The 19239-nt window shown below is 42.5% G+C and overlaps 1 protein-coding gene across 5 annotated transcripts in view; it reads left to right on the forward strand.

Moving 5' to 3' along the window:
* Positions 1-19239, forward strand: part of ankrd26 (ankyrin repeat domain containing 26) — a 167701-nt gene that overhangs the window by 118284 nt on the left and 30178 nt on the right. For 4 of the 5 annotated variants that reach the window (XM_069919991.1, XM_069920012.1, XM_069920021.1 and 1 more), the window contains 5 exons: positions 6084-6206; positions 7532-8488; positions 9293-9445; positions 10381-10556; positions 17371-17464. In XM_069919991.1, the coding sequence (XP_069776092.1) occupies positions 6084-6206; positions 7532-8488; positions 9293-9445; positions 10381-10556; positions 17371-17464 (1503 nt within the window). The remainder of the gene's footprint in view (positions 1-6083; positions 6207-7531; positions 8489-9292; positions 9446-10380; positions 10557-17370; positions 17465-19239) is intronic. The other variant, XM_069920001.1, reaches the window with a different exon arrangement.

Raw genomic sequence — 19239 nt, forward strand, 5'->3', positions numbered from 1 at the left:
ATTGTAGATACAGGGGTACAATGTAGTGGGTTGGGGATTTTACAGTGGTGAGGACCCAAAGTGGTCACTGCAATCTTGTGTGCCACCATCTTGGATGAACTGTAATTAACCCCCTTCCCCCAAGTTTACAGATAAAGCCTTACTGATTGTTATTGTATCGAATAACCAGACAACACAAGTGGCAATCTGACGAATGCTTTACTGTTAAATCCAACAACAATACAATGTATAACGAGAGCTTCTTGAAATGACGTCTATTACCAGCCAAGCTCTGTTTTTAACTATTGCACCTTGCGGGGACTTGCGCATGTGTAATAGCGCTGTTGTGAATATGGTGGCTGTCTACATCTCCTTTCTTGGGCAACCCCCTCTACATACCACAATCCATGTAGGTGCTGTACATTACAATAATTATAGTTCAGCAGTGAATAGCCACCCCAATTTAATCCTAATATTTTTGGGTTGGGCTTACAAGTACGCTCAAAACATGTTACAAAGTAGCCATTGGTGGAATTGGATGCTTGGGGTGCTTCAGCTTGAGAGGTTGTGCCATCTGTGGTCTCAGGATGTGGTCATTTGTTTCATGGGTTGTTACTGAGGGAGCCCTGCCTACCCTGGGTTCTCGTTCCAGATCCCGGTATATAGTTTCACCAGGAATGGTTTGGGATGGGGATGGCTCTCTTACAGGTAGGATGCGTCGATGGTTTCTCCGATACACCAGTCCTTCTGATTTTACCAGGTATGACCTGGGCTCCCGGCAGCAACTTTCGACTATGCCCATGCGGTCATGTCCTGTAGAGTCTGCATCCTTATGACTTGCCCTTCTGCTAATGGCTTTAGTGGCCTGAGGGTAGAAAGGCCAGAATTCGCTGCAAGTGATGTTTGCAGTGTCCATCACCAAGAGTAACTGAGCATTACAGCAGCTCAGTTGAAAGGCTGATGTTGAATGGAGGACAAAAACAAACGTGACTTCGTCCTCATTGATCCACTTCATAGCTATTTGTCTGGGACAGTAGTAAAGGAGTAGCTTTAGTTGCCTAATCTTTGACAAGTTGTTTTATGACAGGGCATTTTGTCTAACACTACCATCATTACTAAAAAGGATAAGTTTAGTGAACATGTGACAGCTCAAAATTGGGCATCCATCAAGCCAAAAAGCTGGCACAATCTAAAAGCTTAAAGTCAGGCATATTTCATAACATCAAGCTGTGGTACTAATAGAAAATTAGTAAAAGTTTATGAAGAACAGCACAAACCACCATTGAAAGTGAAATGCGTATACAATGTACCTGTAACCTCGGACTATGTCCCGTGTTCTTCATTGAAAGAAGCAGCATACAACAGTCAGAGTTAAACATTTGTACTCATCTTCACCCAGAAATATTAACATGATGATTGGTTACTTGGCCAGTATTTTACCAGTTCAGTTCACTTGATTGCTTATGAGAAATAAATGAGGGAGTGGGTTCAGTAAATGCTGTAAAACCCCAAAACACTTAGTTGGAATATTAAATCCAATTGCACTTCAAGTCATTCCAGTACAGGGCTGCTAAGTTCCAAATAACACTTAGGTTGTCCAGGGGTTAGGCAAACAACCCCTCTCACCAAAGGAAGATTAAACATTCCCTGTGAGACCTGCATTGTTACTGCCATCAACATCATGAATGGTCACTGTTAACCAGAAACTTGATAGAATAGAATCAAAAGTTATTCAGAGGTTGAGCATTCAAGAGAATGAATCATCTGTTAACTCCCAGGAAACTTTCCATTACTTACCAGTCACATCAGGACATGAATTTAAAAAAAAGCCAACATTTTCTTTTTCAGATTTCCAGCATGCGCATTCTAAATGTTTGAACTGCCAACAACGTGTGTGACCGACATCAATCACGCAAAGCAGGGTGAAGGTTAAATGCAGGATTTAATAGAGTGATATAGACAGCTAGGTCTTGCCTCTCTGCAAGCCCAGGTCAGAAGGAGGAGCATGAGCTCTGATTGGCTTTATATACAGGGTCGCAGGTGGTGGCCCCTGGTGACCTAGTGGTGTAATGGCATATCACCACATTCACCCCCCTAAAGGAATTTGGCCACTTCCCCCCACCCCCCCCCCCACCCCCCCCCCCACCCCCAGCAAGTTGATGTCCAGGATCTGGCAGGCTTTCCTTAGTGTCTTTGACCTTAGGGGAGATGGGGGGTATTGGGAGCAGGGGGTCCTGACGTTGGGTGGTTGAGAGCGCAGGGCTGCTCGTTAGCTGCATAGTAGGGGTATGCTGGGGGGGTGATGTAGGGCTTTCCGGATGGGTACTGGCTGTTGGGGGTGTATTGGTCGGCGGTTCGTTTTGGTATGATGGTCAGTCGTCCTGGTGTCTGCTGACGGTCTTGCTGGTCCGTTGGGGTCCGTGGGGTCTGTGATCCTTCCTCGTCATAGACGATATCGGCCAGCGCGATTCCCTGATGGCTATCGAATCTTCCTGTCCGTTCCTGAATGCAACGACTGCATAGAGGGGGTTCGCGTGCCGCAGCTCTACTGGCTCCACCAACGGGTTCGTTTTGTGGGGCCTGCAGTGCTTCTGGAGGAGCATCGGACCCGGTGTCATCAGCCATCTAGGCAGCTCATTGAGCTTCCCAGGCTGGTATAGAATGTCATAATTGTACGTGGACAGTTCTATGCTCCAGTGCAAAATTTTGTCGTTTTTTTATTTTCCCCCTGTTCTGGTTGTTGAACATGAATGCCAGGGATAGTTGGTCCATGACCAGAGTGAAGCGCTTACAAGCCAGGTAATGTCTCTAATGCCTCACCACTTCTACGATGGTCTGTGACTCCTTCTCCACTGCCGAGTGTCTCACCTTTGACCTCTGAAAAGTCTGCGAGAAAAAGGTTACCGGTCACCCCTCCTGATTCATTGTGGCAGCTAGTACTACATCTGAGGCATCTGTCTCCACTTGGAAGGGGATCATATCATCTATGCCCCACGGTTGCTTATCTCTGTAAAGGCTTTGACAGCCGCCAGGCCGAGGGGAAACACCGAGGCTTTTATGATCGGGCGGGCCCTGTCAGCATAGTTGGGAACCCATTGTGCATAGTATGCGAAGAGTCCAAACATACTTTTAATGTTTTTTGTGTGTGAGAGGGACTGGGAGGTCTAGGAGTGGGCACATGCGGGCAGTGTCCAGGCTGATTTCCCAATTTTATACTACATCCCAGGATGGCCATTTTCTTAGCGCTAAAGACGCATTTGTCCTTATTGTATGCTAGGTTACATTCCTTAGCTGCCTGGAAGAAGCGCTTGAGGTTCGTATCACGGTCAGCTTGAGAGTGGCCGCAAATGGTAACATTGTTGAGATAAGGGAACACTGCCTGGAGTTGATACTTGTCTACTATGCGGTCCATCTCCCACTGGAACAGTGACACCCCATTAGTGATGCTGAAGGGGAGATGGAGAAACTGGTACTGTCTGCCATCTGCCTCAAATGCCGTGTATATTTGGTCGCTCTCTCTGATGGGCAACTGGTGATACGCTGCCTTGAGGTCTATAGTGGAGAACACCTTATACTGTGCAATGCTGTTCACCCTGTCCGCTATGCGTGGTAGTGGGTAGGCGTCCAGTTGCATAAACTTGTTGATGGTCTGACTGTAGTCGACAACCATCCGCTGCTTCTCCCCTGACCTTACTACAACTACTTGGGCACTCCAGAGGATGGAGCTCTTCTCTATAATGCCCTCTTGTAGGAGTCTGCAAACCTCCACTCTATCTATCCCGTGGGCTGTTCTTCCTGCTCTTGGTGGCTATTGGCGTGTGGTCCAAGGTGAGATGAGTGAATAGCGGGGGAGGTTCTACATTCAGGACTGTCAGGTTACAGTGCTGTTTGTTCTTAAGGAGCAGTGGGAGAAGGGACCCATTGTGTATCGTTATGATGCTTTCCATTTGACATTGAAAGTCCAGCCTGAGCAGGACGGGAGCACAGAGACCGGGAGAACTAACAATTTAAATTCCTCATACTCTGTGCCTTGTACTTCCAACGTGACCTTGCAGAAACGTGTCACTTTAGCTGTGTGGCTGATGGATGCAAACAAAATCTGGTGGTCACTGGAGCATGTGTTCAGGGCAAGGTACTCTACTTGCCTCTGTTCTATTAAACTTTCAGTACTCCCGCTGTCCATCAGGTAATTTACTTTCAACCCATTAATTTTAATACTAAAAATTGCATTTGATAAATCGTGTGGACTCACTTGGTTCAGACTTAGAGAGGCCAGCATAGTATGCCCTCCGTTCTGGTGTTCAGTGTCCTGATCATAGTGTTAGAAATTGAAGTACCTTTAAAGAAATTGCTCGAGACAAAAATTGAGAACAAAGAACATTTATTTTACAACAATGCAAAGTTGGGTGCTTCCCCTTACCCTGGGAATACACACATATACTGGGGCTCACCCAACTTTTATACAGTCAATTTCAGTATCAGAATACCCTCCCTCTTACATTCTTCTGCCCCCTGGATGGGTTTGGCATAGGCAATCCTTCCTGCCTACGTGCAGTTTCAGTACACTTGGAGGACCAGGGGGTATCCTGTGGGTGTCCCATCATGTCATTGTCCTTATTCACACCTTCCTGATTCTCGGGGCTACAGTCTCTGTGTAAGGTTAGCTAATTAGATATGTAGGACTTGGTACTTCTGTCTTGGGCTAGGAGACCCTTATCTGAACCAGACTACCTCAACTCCCTACATTCTATTGTACCTTACCATTCCTTTTCTTAGTCTTATGGTGGCTCTTGTCACAAAGAAGATTCTTATGTTAATCGTGCTGACTCTGCTTTCCTGCATCCTAATCCCCAAGCTCATCCTGTTTGTACTGGTTACAGCCATTAACTGATGAATTTTAGTTTCTTCCATGTTCATAATTTTAGATCAATTTTCCCATCTCTCACAATCCTCACTTTTCTTTTAGATCAGTAATACTGATCTTTCACCATGATCAGTGTTACTGATCTTTGGTTACTGGTGTCAGTGTGACTGATTCCCCCCCCCCCCCCCCCCCCCATCCTCACTTTTCTTTTAGATCAGTAATACTGATCTTTCAAGTGTAAGGTGTTGTTTTACCCAGCTGGTCAATAACCGAATTGTAATACCTGTGTAAAGTCTTTAGGTAGGGGAGCACCATGAAGGTCAGAGTAGCGAGTCCAGCTGCTTATTAGGGTTGCGAGTATCAGGCTCCAGTTCTCAGTAAAGAGTCTAGTCCATCCCACATCAGTCCGAAGTTGCCACGTCTGAACATGGGCATGGGCAGATTCTCGTTGAAATCTTGAAGCAGTGTCTTTAACCGCCCGACTTTTGTAAGCTTTGTCCTGATGAAGTCTGTGAGAAACGCTGTCTTCAGCAGCGAACGAGTAGCAGTAGTCAGGCGGTTCCGTTGAATTGTGGCTAGTATCTGACGTCCTCTTCAGCCCCGAACCCTAGGGCCACCGATCTCCGAAGGCTGTCTGGAGTCTGATATTGAGGTGCCAAGCAGCTCATGTTGTTGGTAACTGGTGCTCCCCTTCACGGGGTGATGAAAAGAGACCAAGCTGGGGGGGGATTGTTTCTCGTGATTTAATTGTGTTTTGCAGCTTGCCTGTGAGTCTCTCCCTGTGTGCGAAATGTACATTGATTAATCACTATGTAGGCTGTTAACTGACTATCGCTACTGTGTTCCCCCTGGTCCGTATTGAAAATGCCTTAAATCTATGCCCTGTCTACACTGTAAAGTAGCACAATTGTAACCTCTGCTGTCCCTATTCCAGGAGGACTTAAAACATAGCGAGTAATGAAGTGACATAAACAGTTAACAAACAATACCCCAATAAATGAATAAACAGGTAAAATACAACAATAAATGTATAAACAGTTAAAATACAACAATAAATGTAACATTACGGCACTTTGTCACGGCGCAGTGTAAGTTTCAGGGCTGAAGGATGAGGAACTGCACGCCAGGTTGAGGGTTGAGTCTGTGTGTCGTGATGTTGTGGTTCGGAAGCTGGTTTGCTTCTTTGAATGTGGGTCCATATTATTTTTAAATAATATGGTACTTTCTTAAACATCCTCAGCTCAATGAAGAACAAAAAGAGTTGCAGAACCAATTCAAGCAGAACGAAGCAATGCTGAACAGCGACTTGCAAAGGCAGCAGGAGATAGAAATGGATGATAACATATCTCTAAAAAATATAGAGGTATGTAAACAGTGAGCACAAAAGGTTGTGTAAATTAAACCTTGAGAAAAAGATCATTTATTTTGCTTATTCTACTTGTATCTTTGTGATAGATACAGACCTATCACCAATGTATATAGTTACAGTATCTAGAGTATGTAATGACTGTGCTTACAGTGACTGGCTGAGAGCTTAGCCTCGCCTACTGTCTGGGCCTTAAAGGGTTGTGTCCCTAGCCAGGTCGGATCATTCTGCACTGGTCAGCCACCTGTGAAGAGCTCCTGTCTTTTGCTAATAAAAGTCTTGGTTTGGATCAACAAGTCTTTGGTTCTTTTGACGAGCTCTACAAATCCACTGCAGGTGGAAAAAATGGCGTGAGTGGGAGAAAGTACATCAGTTTTTCTGTGCAAGTAATATTATCAAGCATGCAAACAAATACCAATTTGGAAGAACTCAAATTTAACTCAGTGATATTTTTTAAATTGATGTGGTGTTCTATTGCCTAAGCACTTTCTCCTTTTGCAGTATTTTAAAATGAAGAGTACTTCTGCGATGTTTTAAAAATGTAAGCATCTGGTACATTAAATGTCAAGCAGTTACAAATCAATTCCAACAATTGTCTGAAACTGAATTGTAATGTAAATTTTGGTGCATAAAATTATGATTTTGTGCATTTATACATTAATTTTTGTTGAAGAGTTTGCTGGCATTTTACTGCAATTCAACTACCTGGTATTTCTCTTACCATTACAGATTTTGTAAGTTTACCTGATCTCCAGATACCTTAAATCGCTAAAAGTTGCTTATTGCACTGTAGTGCAGCAAGTAGAGCTACTGCCTTGTAGTACCAGCTGGACCCCAGGATCCCTGGGGCAAGCACTCACTTCAACTGATGGCAGAGGTGTTTCTTAAACTACGTGGGGGTTGATGGGCGTCAGAGGACTAAATGTTTATGCTACTGCTAGCACAGCTGGGGGAAATCGCCCATACTCGCTTATACAGGATGTGGGATCATTTCTGATTTGGGGGGCTCCATGTGGAATTTGCACATCCTTCATGACTGCGTGTATTTCCTCGACGGGTCCAGTTTTCTTCCCTATTTGAATGGTGTAAGGGTTGGTAGGTTTTTTTGGCCACTGTAAATTGCCCCTTTCGTGTAGGTAAGTGCTCGAATCTTGGAGTTGATGGCCAGATAGCAGCCATGGGGAGAAATGATCAGTCAATGAATTGGTAGCTCATTCACTGCTCTTTTGGAATATAAGAATGCTCATTTCTGTTTGTAACGGATATTAAGGCTTGGTATCTGCTTGTTCCTGTTTCTCATTGTGCTACTCTTTGTTTTGAAGCCTCATGCTCAGTATGATAACCAGGAAAAAGCTGAGAAGCAACAGAATTGTTCACTGCAGGATGAAGTTACTGCGCTCAAACTTGAATTGCATAATGTGCATGAACGGACTCAAGTGGAGCTCAAAACTTATCTGGAGCAGATTGAGACTTTAAAATTAAAGCTGGAAGATGCAAAAATGAATTTAAAATTTAATGAAGATACTCCAAGTCAAACAGCTTTGCAGTATAATGATCAACTGAATGTCATAAAAAATGAAGTTTCAATGTTGACGTCCAAACTTGAACTTGAGAAACAAAACAATATTTTTCTGGAGACCGAGAAGGAAGCCATTCGTTCACGTTTGAATGCAACGCTTCAAGAATTAGAAGGTAGCCAGTTGGCTAAATACGAATTTGAACAAAATCTTCAAAGGGAACGTGATGAAAGGGTCCATTCAGCCGAAAAAAGAAACAATGACATTTCTAATCTTCATGAGACCAATAGGAACTTGTCACAGAGATTAAGTAAAGAGGAGGAAAAGGTCAATGATCTAGACAAGAAACTTCATTGTACAACACTTTCTCTTGCTGAGAAAAGCCTTGTTCTAGAAAGTGCTCAGAGAGGCTTGAAGCAATTTCAGGATCGTATAACTGAACTAGAACAAATAAATAAAGTGCAAAAAGAACAGATAAGCAAATATGAGGTTCGTCAGATAGCTTTACAAGAGAGGTTGGCCCAAGCCCATAGTGAAATTACACTGTTACGTCAACAGCTTGAAGATGCACAAACCAAAGATATGAAGGAAAAGACAGTCGCTGAGATCCAGGGCATGTTCAATGAAATGTTTACAACACTTCGAGGAGATAATGAGCACCGCACAAGTTTGATGGAAAAACGAATCAATGAGTTGTTGAGCAAGAACACTGAACAGAGAGAACAAATATGCAAATCAGTAAATGAAAAAATCAAAAGAGAGGTAATGTAATTAATGTTTGAATAGATGATTAAATCTGCAATGCAGATTTTGTAATATTTCAATGGTATGATTTTTATGCTGTCGCGTTCATCAAGCAAAGGAAGAAAAGGTGTTGGCAAACAGGGAAATTGAACATTGAGTTTCTCATTATATACAGGTTTTAACTTTGTTATAATGTTTATGTTGCCTATTGGAGTTTTAATATCAAGTGAAGTGGTAATTCTCAAGCTAAAAATGTGAAGAAAGACATTATATAGGGTTCCTTTGCATCCAAAACAAAGCCAAAGGTTGTTATAGAAGTACTATAAGGCAATTATACACAAGCAACAACCAGTTTTCACATATTGGTGATACAGATAGCAGTTGGTATAAGTACAAATAGCCTTTAATGTATATTTTCTGATATAATGGACAAATAATTATCAGCATTTACATAGAAAGAATTCTCGCTGTTATTCCAAAAGTGGTGTGTGATTTGTGCATCCACCAGAATCACCATTTTAAGGAAGCAGTGCTATCTGTGTTAATACCGCTCTTGGACATGCGATTTTTTTTTTTGACTCAGCGGAGACAGTACCACTAATTTCCTCCCCATGTTTTCCCTCAAAGCAACTAATCTCTGCTTCCTTCCCTTCTTAAAGCCCTCCATAATATTGAGTCTTTAAACTTTTAGACATCTCATTATTATGTATCTCAGTACCGATTTTTATTTATTAATTTTTTGTGAAACATCTTGAAATTGTTCTCAGTGTTAAAAGTAAAATATGACAAATAATTGTTATCATTTGGAACATTCTCTTTTAGGCGATCTTGAGGCAGCTTCAACAGGAGGTCGCTGATTCACTGAAAAAACTTTCAATGTCAGAGGCTTCTTTGGAAGTAATCACACGTTCACGCAATGAAATGGAGAATGAAAAAATAGAGATTCAGAAGCAATTGGAGAAATTGAAAATTAAGGTAAATGTGGGCTTTGTGAATTAGTGATACAAGCTAAATGTAAAATATTGCTTTTGTGATGGAACAATCAAGTTGTTCATCAATATTAGTAAAACATAAAAATACCCTACTGAGAATAATGTTGAATCAATTGCAACCAATTATTAATACTTCTTGAATACCATAGTGCAGACAGGTCTTCTTGTGGTTCTGGAGTAGTTGGTTTAGGGTAATAAGGGGAGGTATTAAGAGCCTGATAATGTTGAGGGGGAAAAAAGGTTCCTGAACCTCGAAGTGCTGGACTTCAAGCTTCTTACCTTCTTCCCAAAGGCAGCAGCCAAATAGTAACTAATCTCACACTTATTGAGGAGATACTGGTTGAGGAAGATTAATATTCACTCAACTGATGAGATAATAATTGCTAGTGAGTTTATTGTCAGATATATTGTGCAATGTATATATGCAGCACAATTCTTGCTGCAGCTGGACAAATACTCTGTTTAAAAGCACCTACAAAAACAACTAATAAACCAAATGCAATTTATGCTTAATTAAATTAAAAAAGACAACAAATACAAAAAAAAAGATAGCTAATAAATGTTCAATTAACGTAATGCAGACAATCTTTTTGAGGTGTTGGAGTGATCCCTCAGTGGTGTTATAAGGGGAGGCTCGAGAGTGATATCTGTTGGAAAGAAACTGCTGAAGAAGTGTAGTGAATTCTCTACCTTGGAAATTATTTGGGACCTTTAGTCTTGTGTTTTGGCATTAACTTGGATACTGGAATTGCCTTCACAGTTAATGGGCAATCCAAAAATTTCTGCGGGGATACAGCATGTCTTCCCCAATGTGAATTGTGATTACTTTTACTTGCCAATAGATTTTGAACAGTATTTTTATTGAAAAAGAAACGTTTTTAGAATATTTGTATTAAAAAGGCCATCCTTGCTCTACAGTTACAGGAATCTCAGGAAAACAACAGGCAATCCGAGATAAAAATACTGCAATTGGAGAATGCTTTGTTTGACAAAGAACGTGATCTGATTGCTACTTCGCAGAAAATTCAAGAAGCCTTCTCTGCCTCTTCGCAAGAAAAGGAAGCTGCAAAGAAACTCAAAGAGCATATTCAACGGTAGTGGAGAACAATTGGATTTTTAATCATTAAAAATAAGTAAATGTTAATGATAGATTCTGCCTATGTCTGCAATGTTCAACCTGAACATTGAATATTACAGCACAATACAGACCCTTTGACCCACGATGTTGTGCTGACCTATACATACCTACCACAAAAACTAAACCCTCCCTACCTCATAAGCCTCTATTTTTATTTCATCCATGTGCCTGTTCCTTAAATGCCTTTATTGTTCCAGCCTCCACCACTACCCCTGGTAATGTTTTTTTTTAAAAAAACCTACCCCTGACATCTGTAAAATTTTCTCTTCTTACCTTGCACTGCTGTTTGCTACTCTCATCCTGGGAAAAAGGCTGTCCTCCCTATCTATGCCTCTCATAATCTTGTGGACCTCTATTAAGTCTCCTCTCATCCTTCTATGCTCCAAACAGAAAGACCCTAGCTCTACTAACCTTGCTTCAAGACTTTTTTCCAATCCTGCTAAATCTCCTCTGCATCCTCTCCATAGCTTCCACATCCTTCCTGTAATGAGGTGACCAGATCTGAACACAATATTCTAAGTGTATTTTCCCCAGAGATTTATAGAGCTGCATGTTACCTCATGACTCCTGAACTCAATACCCTGACTAATGAAGCTCAGTGTACCATAGACCTTCTTAACTGTCCTGCACAGCAACCTCAGATTTGGACCCATACTTAATAGTGTGGAAGAACAAAGTATCCTACCATTCATTAACCATGTACACTGCCTTCAAGTTTGACCTTCCAAAAGGCATCACCTCACACTTATCCAGATTGAATTCCATCTGCCATTTTTCTGCCCAACTCTGCATACCCAATTCTGAATCCACACAGCCAAAGTTCCATGGATCCCATGCCACATGATTTTTTGACAGAGTCTCCCATGGGGGATCTTGTCAGATGCTTTATTAAAATTAATTTCTTCCACATCTACTGTCCTACCTTCATAAATTTCTTTTGTTACCTCCTCAAAAAACTCAAATTGGCTTGTGAGGCATGACCTTCCCCTCACAAAGCCACACTGGCTATCCTGAGGAAAACTAATTCTTTGAATGTTTGTAAATCCTGTCCTTAAGAATCCTCTCCAATGGTTTTCCCAATACTGATGTAGGACTCACTGGTCTATATTTCCCAGGATTCTCTCTATCACCTTTTTTTAAACAAGGGGACTGCATTTGCTATTTCAAATCCTTTCTCACCTCCCCTGTGGGCAAGGAGGATGCAAAGATCACCGCCAATGCACTAGCAATCTCCTCCCTCTCTTCCTATAGCATCCTGGGGTGTTAGGATTCAGCATCAGGCCCTGGTGACTGATCAATCCCAATGCTTTTCAGAAGATCCACTGCTTCCTCTTTCTCAGTCTCAGTGTGGATTGATATATAAGCAGATAAGCTTGTTCTATTCTGACCTCTCCTTGAACAAATCCTTTTCTCTATTGAATACTGAAGCAAAGTATTCATTTAGGACTCAAACTCCTCTGCCTTCAGGTACATGTTGCCTCCATAATCTTTAAGTGGTCCTACCTTCATTCTCGTAATCCTTGTGTTCTTCATGTAACATTAGAACGCCTTGGGGGTTTCCATCATCCTACTTGCCAAAGGCTCATGTTCCTCTCCAGCTCAGTTTCTTCAGTTTCTTGCTGGATACCATATAATTCTCATGCTGTTGCTTTTTTTAGCTTCCTAAATCTAATGTCGGCTTCATCCCATCTCCAATTGAACACATTACCATTTTGTCTGCTTTTATCCTTGTCCGTAGTTATTCAAAATCTCAGGGAGTTGTGCCCACTACCACTGAAATGCTCCTACACCAAGAGGTCTGTCACCTGACCAGGTTCATTACCCAGTATAAGATCCAGAATGGCCTCTCTCTTAGTTGGTTGGTTCACGTACTGTAAGGAATCCTCCTTGTACACCTGACAAATTCTGCCGTATCTATATTTTGGAAGTTAAAGACTTCCATAACATCAAGTCTGTTATTTCTGCACCTTTCCAAAATCCGCCCACTTGTCTGTTCCTCAGTCTCCCAAGAGCTATTTGGCGGCCCATAGGCTATTCCCAATACAGAGATTGCTCCCTGCAGTAAAATCCCAAAGCTAGAGAAACTCAGCAGGTCAAACAATGTCCTTTATAGAGCAAAGATGAAGATACAGAACCAAACTTTTGGGCTTGAGCCCTTCAAGGTATGGAAAAATGTTAATAGGTACCTGTGCAGAATGGTAGTGGAGGGGAGGGTTGGGGGAGGAGCATGGACCCGAAGACAAGAGGTAATAGGTGGATAAAGGGGGAGGGAACAGAAACAAGCAGGGAGAGGAGGGATGGCTCTGTGAGTAGAGATGGAAGGGGGTGGAGAGCTATGGGAAAGGCTAAGGGTAAAAGGAAGGGAGGGGAATGGAGAGCAGGTTAGCAGAAACCAAAGAAGTTGATGTTAATGCCACCTGGTTGGAGAGAGCCCAGATGGAAAATTAAGTGTTGTTCCTCCAATTTATGGATGGTCTTGGTGGAATAGTACATGAGGATATGGACAGATATGTGAGGATGGGAGTGGGACACAGAAATGAAATGGTTGGCCACAGGGAGATCCCTGTTACTGATGTTGACAGTGCAAAGATGCTCAGCAAAATGATCTTCCAGTCTGCTCCCAGTCTCTCCAATGTAGAGAAGACTACCAGATGTAGTACATCACTCCCAAATACACAAATGAAGTGTTGCTTCACTTGAAAGGACAATTTAGGGCCCCGAAATGAGGTGAGGAGGAGTTCTGGGGTGGCACTTCCTATGGTCACAGGGCAAGGTACTGGGGGTTGATTGGGAGGGAGGATTAGATGATGCAAGGGTTTAGATGTTTTAAAAGGGATAGGAATGTAAATCACAGCTTGTTGGGGAGGGAGGGACGAGGAAGTTACAGAAAGAGCAGCCCCTACAGAAGGTAGAGATGGGAAAATGTGTCCAGTAGTGTGATCCCGTTGTAGGTGGTGGAAATTCTGGTGGATAATGTGCTGGATGCAGATGCTGGTGGGGTGGTAGGTAAGGAGAAGAGCAATCCTGTGATTGTTACATCTGGAGGTGGAGGGGGCCAGGACAGATGAGGAAGAAATGGAGGAGAGGGTAAGGGGCCTGGAGAGTCACGCTTGGAAGTAAGCCTGGACACAAAGGCAATGGGTTTGGCATCGTGGCGTGCGTGGAACTCATTAAAATGTGGGGGAGGTGGACAATGGTTATGTCTCTACTGAGGATCGAGTGCTTTGTTGCACAGAGGGGTTGGTGAAGAGCAAGCAGGGGTCAGAGTGGGAGGTGGATGGTGTTTAAGGGAAGTGGAGGGTTAGGAAGGACAGTGGGTGGAGATGTAAGGTAGAGGAAGTCAGAAGAGGAGGGTTTGGGGAAGGGGAGATCAGAAGGGGAGGCTAGAGGGGGTCACTGGAGGAGATAAGAGGGTCTGAGGTTGAGGATAAAATGGAAGTTCGGAGGGGGAGATGGGGATAGAGTAGGGAGAGAAGTAAGGGGATAGGGAAAGGTAAGGACTGGTGCTAGGGGGATGAGCCAGTGGGATCCAGCAGAGAGGCTGGGACTGTGGTGCATGTCTGCATCAGTGGGAGCCACGTGGTTAGAATCTGCATTGGAAGATCTGGCCCAAAGGCATCCTGGGGCCAGGTGAGAGTTGTTGTGAGAATAGCAAGGAAGTCTGGAGGGTGGGCGGCCAGGGCCAAGGCCATAGTCGGGTGCCGAGGAGTCGGGGTCTGGTAGACAGATAGCTGGGGCACAAGGACTTCCACCCACACCCATTCAGTAGACACTCCCTTCACAGTGTCCTCCCTTTCTGCAGCTGTGATACCAACCCTGATTAATAATGACTCCCACCCACCTCCCCAACAAGCTTGTGATTTACATTCCTATGCCTTTTAAAACATCTAAACCTCTGCATCAGCTAATCCTGTCCTTGGGTCAGCCATGTCTCTGTAACTGCCATGACATCGTGTTTCCACATACTGATCCATGCTTTGTTCATCTCCTTTATTCCTAATATTCCCTGCATCAAAATTTGTACATTTCTAACCCTCCAACTGACTACATTTACGCTTCCTCCACTGCCTGTCTTTCCTCACAAAACCACAACACATGGCAGCATCCTTTTCACCTTCTGCTCTATTCTTTGCCCTCACCTTCTGATCGCCATCATCCCGCCAAACTAGTTTAAATTATTCCCAACAGCTGTAGCAAGTATGCCCACCAAATATTGGTCCCTCTCTAGTTCAGAGGCAGTTCCATTTGTGCAAGTCGTACCTTTCTCAGAAAAGATCCCAATGATCCACAAATATGAACCCCTGCACCAACTCAACCACGTGTTCATCTGCCACAAATTCTTTCCCTCTGATGCGTAGCAAAGTTTAGACGGAGTGCAGTGGGTAAATGATGAAAATTTACATTCATTTTCAGAATGTTACCTCTTTCAAATCTTTGAACTTTTAAAAAGTCTGTGAACTAGCACAAATCAAGCAGTATTTTATAGCATAATTTTAAGAAGATACTTTTTGAAATAATTGCAACTCTGGAACATCAGGCATTGAGGGGGAGCCTGAAATTATGTAAAGCATTGATAAGGTAGGATAGAAAATCTTTTGCCCAGATTGGAAATGTTAAATACTAGAGGCCACAGTTTAAAGGTGAGAGGAGGAAGGTTGAAAGGAGATTTGAGGAAGTTATTTTCACAGTGTGGCTGGTGCCTGGAATACTGCCAAGGGGGGTGGTGGAAGCTGATACAATGGGAATGTTTAAGAGGCAAGCACATGAGCGCAGATGGTCAGTTTAAGTTTGTTGGTAGCGTAAGCACTGCAAGAGCATGGAGAAGCATGACACATACCAAAGCCTTGGATGGCTGTAGCAGTTATATAGGCCCCTAGCGCTGACGTCAGGACCCTGCATTATTGGAGCACTAGCCTAGGCTTGGCTGGCATTCCCACCAGAATTTCCTTTCTTTCCGCTGTGCGGAGGCCACCTGGGACCACGGCTGGTGTTGCCCCCAGCTCCATGCAGTCATCGTGTTCATTGGCGATTTTGCCGTCTGGTCTGTGTCTCCACGCGTGGGCCACTGCAGTATCATGGTGCAGTACTGTTCTGCTCTTTGTTCTATATTTAATAACGGTGACCTGAAGATGTTCTATATCATAGAAAAGTGTCTAGCAAACACTCATGGATTGATTTTGTGTAAATTAATTATTGATAGCTTTCATTTGAAGCAAAACTTTTTGTAGCTGATTTCTTGGTAAATATAAGGTTTTTAAATGTACTGTTGAAGTGATATTGTGAATGTCCCTCTTCAAAGCTTTGCAATGGAATTTAACTTGGATAAGTGCAAAGTGATACAATTTGGGAAATTAAACCAGAGCAGGTTGTAGACTGTGAAATTATACAGACTGTGAGTGTTGTGGAACAAAGAGAAAGTGGCGACACAAATAGTTTCCTGAAAGTGGCGACACAAATAGACAAGATAGTCAAGAAGACCTGTGATGCATTTCTGATAGGCATTGAGTATAATAGTTGGGACATCATGTTACATTGGTGAGACAGCGCCTGAACTTCTGGTCACCATTCTATTAGGAACGTGATGCAGAATATCATAGGATTTTGTTTGGATTGGAGGGCTTGATTGAAAAGGTGAGACAGTATAGACTATGACTTTTCCCTGGAGCAAAGGAGGCTAAGGAGAGACATATAGAGATTTATAAAATAATGAGGGACTTAGAAAAAAAGGTGGATTGTCACAGTCATTTTCCCCAAGCAGGGCAGTCTAAAACTAGAGGGTGTATGCTTAAGGTTAAAAGGAAACCATATGAAAGAACTGGGGTGGTAGAGAAGGTCAGATTGGAAGTTTTCCCACAGAGTTATGGATACAGGTACTCCCTGACTTGCAACCTATGTGACTTGCGTCCATCCGCACACAAGACCAAATTTAAAAAAAATTATATATATAAAAAAAATATAAAATTTACGCAGTTTATGATGTATTTGACAAACTATAACAGGGCATGTAAGAGCCAAAATGTATGTACTTACTTTATTGGTCAGCATCCTGGGGTTCATAGGCTGGGCATGCCCTTCTTGATTCCGTGTGCATGCACGAGTCTTTGGTTGGTGCATGTGTGGTGGGTTTGCACATATTGGAGTTTGGTTGGCGCATGCAAGAGAGTTGAGGGTGCAAATTCAATATTGTCAGGGCAAAATTCTGACATGTCCATTTCGAGATACGACCGATCCTTCAGTCCCAATTACGGACGTAAGTCGGGGATTACCTGTATTTGGAACAAGCTATGAAAGAAGGCGATAGAAGTGTGTGCAACTGCAATAATAAAAGACATTTCAACAGGTATTTAGAAAGAAGGGAGGGGCTATGGACCAAATGCAGGCAAATGGGCCGAGCTTAAGAAGCAACCTTGGTTGGCATGGAAAAATTGGGCCAAAAAGCCTGCTTCTGTGCTGTACGACTCCAAGTTGCAGAAGCCTCTATTGATTTAATGTGGCCACATTGGTGGGGCCATCTTATTGTGGAGAAATTTTTAAGATTGTCTTAAAAATTGAAGAAACTTGATTTGTGTGGAATATAATTCTTAATTAAAATTCCTTTTGTATTATTCCATGTTAGAAATATCAGTGTTGTAAAAGTGATAAATCCTAATTTTTTTCATAGTTCTGGCTCTTTTGATTTAATGAATATATTTTGAATGAATATCATTATCTGAAAAAAATTACAAAATGTTGAAAGCATGGGCTTGTATCATTCCTTCTTACTATTTCAGATTGGAGATAGAGAATGCAAAATTAGAAGTTGTGGCAAAACAGCAGACAAACAAATCTGAGTTGATGGAGAAGGAATTTCAAGATACTGAGTCAGTAAGTGTAAATATAACACCATTTTAACTTTATTTTGAAGGTAAGTAATGTTAGATGATTCTCTGCTATTCATAAGGGTTGATCTCCTCCATTGGGCGATGTTGCTGCTGTCTTGCCTCTTTGGTTGGAGTTCTTAGAATGAACTACCTCTTGTCCTTCACTGCTGAGCACCATGGCAAAGTTAGAAAAGTTATTGCTCTCCCAGGCTGGCTAATAAGCTCAGTTGCACTCCTTCTGTGGTCTTCCAGAAACATCATTTAGCCGCATCAATTAGTGGCAAGGTGGCAGAACCACTGCTATTCACTTCAATGTGCAGTAAGTTCACAGGATTACAAATTCAATTCTCCAAGCAAGAGAGGGGAGAAAACTAAGGCTTCATTCAGTCTGCCTCTGTATGGTTTCAATCACCCTGGACCGATTCTTGTGTTAAATATTGAATCACTGATGAAGAGTCTGCATGTGGTCATAAACGCCTTTTCTTGCCATACTGTCACCAACTTGTGAGCTCAGAGTACATGTTTGATCCGGCTTTTTTCATGGAATGTAACTTCCACATTCAGTGTGCCAATACCCAGATTCCCAGAAGCTGCTTGTTCACAATTCTTGCAATTATTTTCTCTAAGTGAGTGATGTTAGCTGGTTCTTGAGAGTGATTAGAAATGTTCAGTTGCGTTGGAAGCACTTAGATGGTTAGATGTATTTATTGGATATGGAAAACATCTAAACTTTGTGTGTAAATTTTGATGTTTCTGGAGTTTTATTGCCTATTTCACCTGCAGTGATGCTGTAGAAAATGTTGGCTCAATTTAGATTTCCTTTCTGCACTTTGTTTCTCTTTGGCTGCACGTGCTTCAGTGTCATGAGCACCCTCTTTGGACTTCTTAAGCAAGGGTACTATGAAGCTAGAAACAATATAGAAAGCACTGGGAAATTACTGAATGACTGAACTATCTCCTGTTTGAAACTAGTTCTGAGATACTATAAATTGTTCCTTCTAAATTTAGTGTTGGTATTGCAAGAAAACAGACAATCTTCTGTTGTGTGTGTGTGTGTGTGTGTGTGTGTGTGTGTGTGTGTGTGTGTGTGTGTGTGTGTGTGTGTGTGTGTGAGAGAGAGAGAGAAAGAAACTGGTTCGATTGAACGGTAAATTTTATTTACACATGTAGGGAACACAACGGGGGTGAAAACACACATACACACACTTGCCGGATTAAACGATACACTCGCAGGTAGAAGGCTTTACAATCAAGTTACAACATATGATACCCGCCAATCCCTGGCAAGCATGACTCTTACCTAACTAAATGAGGGACATTACATACACAATACTATAGCTTCCAACCTTTTGTCTGGCCACACCTTACCAACAATCCTCTAGTGTTGCTCACGGTTCCCAACCTGGAATAGAGCTCGGGTGCATCCCAGAAGAGAAAGATAGCTCATATGGTGGGCTTTATAGTGCCATCAAATGGAGAGTTTGGCCCAGATATTGATGATGCAATTAGAGGGGCCAATAATCCTCCATAATCCATGCTACATTCCACCCTTCGGAAGTCACGACACTTGCCAATCATTGCATACGTCAATGTAGACAAGGAGCCTTCGAGATAAATTTATAAAGACAACATAAAAGACAAAACCCCACCACACAAAAATGATAGTAGTGACCCAGTGAATGGCAATAGCCCATCAACTTCCCAGAACCTGAAAAGGCCACCAACTTCCCCAAGAAGAGTCGTGATGCAGGAATTGGTCCCTTGATTTTTCAATTTTAC

Source organism: Narcine bancroftii, chromosome 1 (genome assembly GCF_036971445.1).
Source record: "Narcine bancroftii isolate sNarBan1 chromosome 1, sNarBan1.hap1, whole genome shotgun sequence".
Classification (NCBI taxonomy): Eukaryota; Metazoa; Chordata; class Chondrichthyes; order Torpediniformes; family Narcinidae; genus Narcine; species Narcine bancroftii.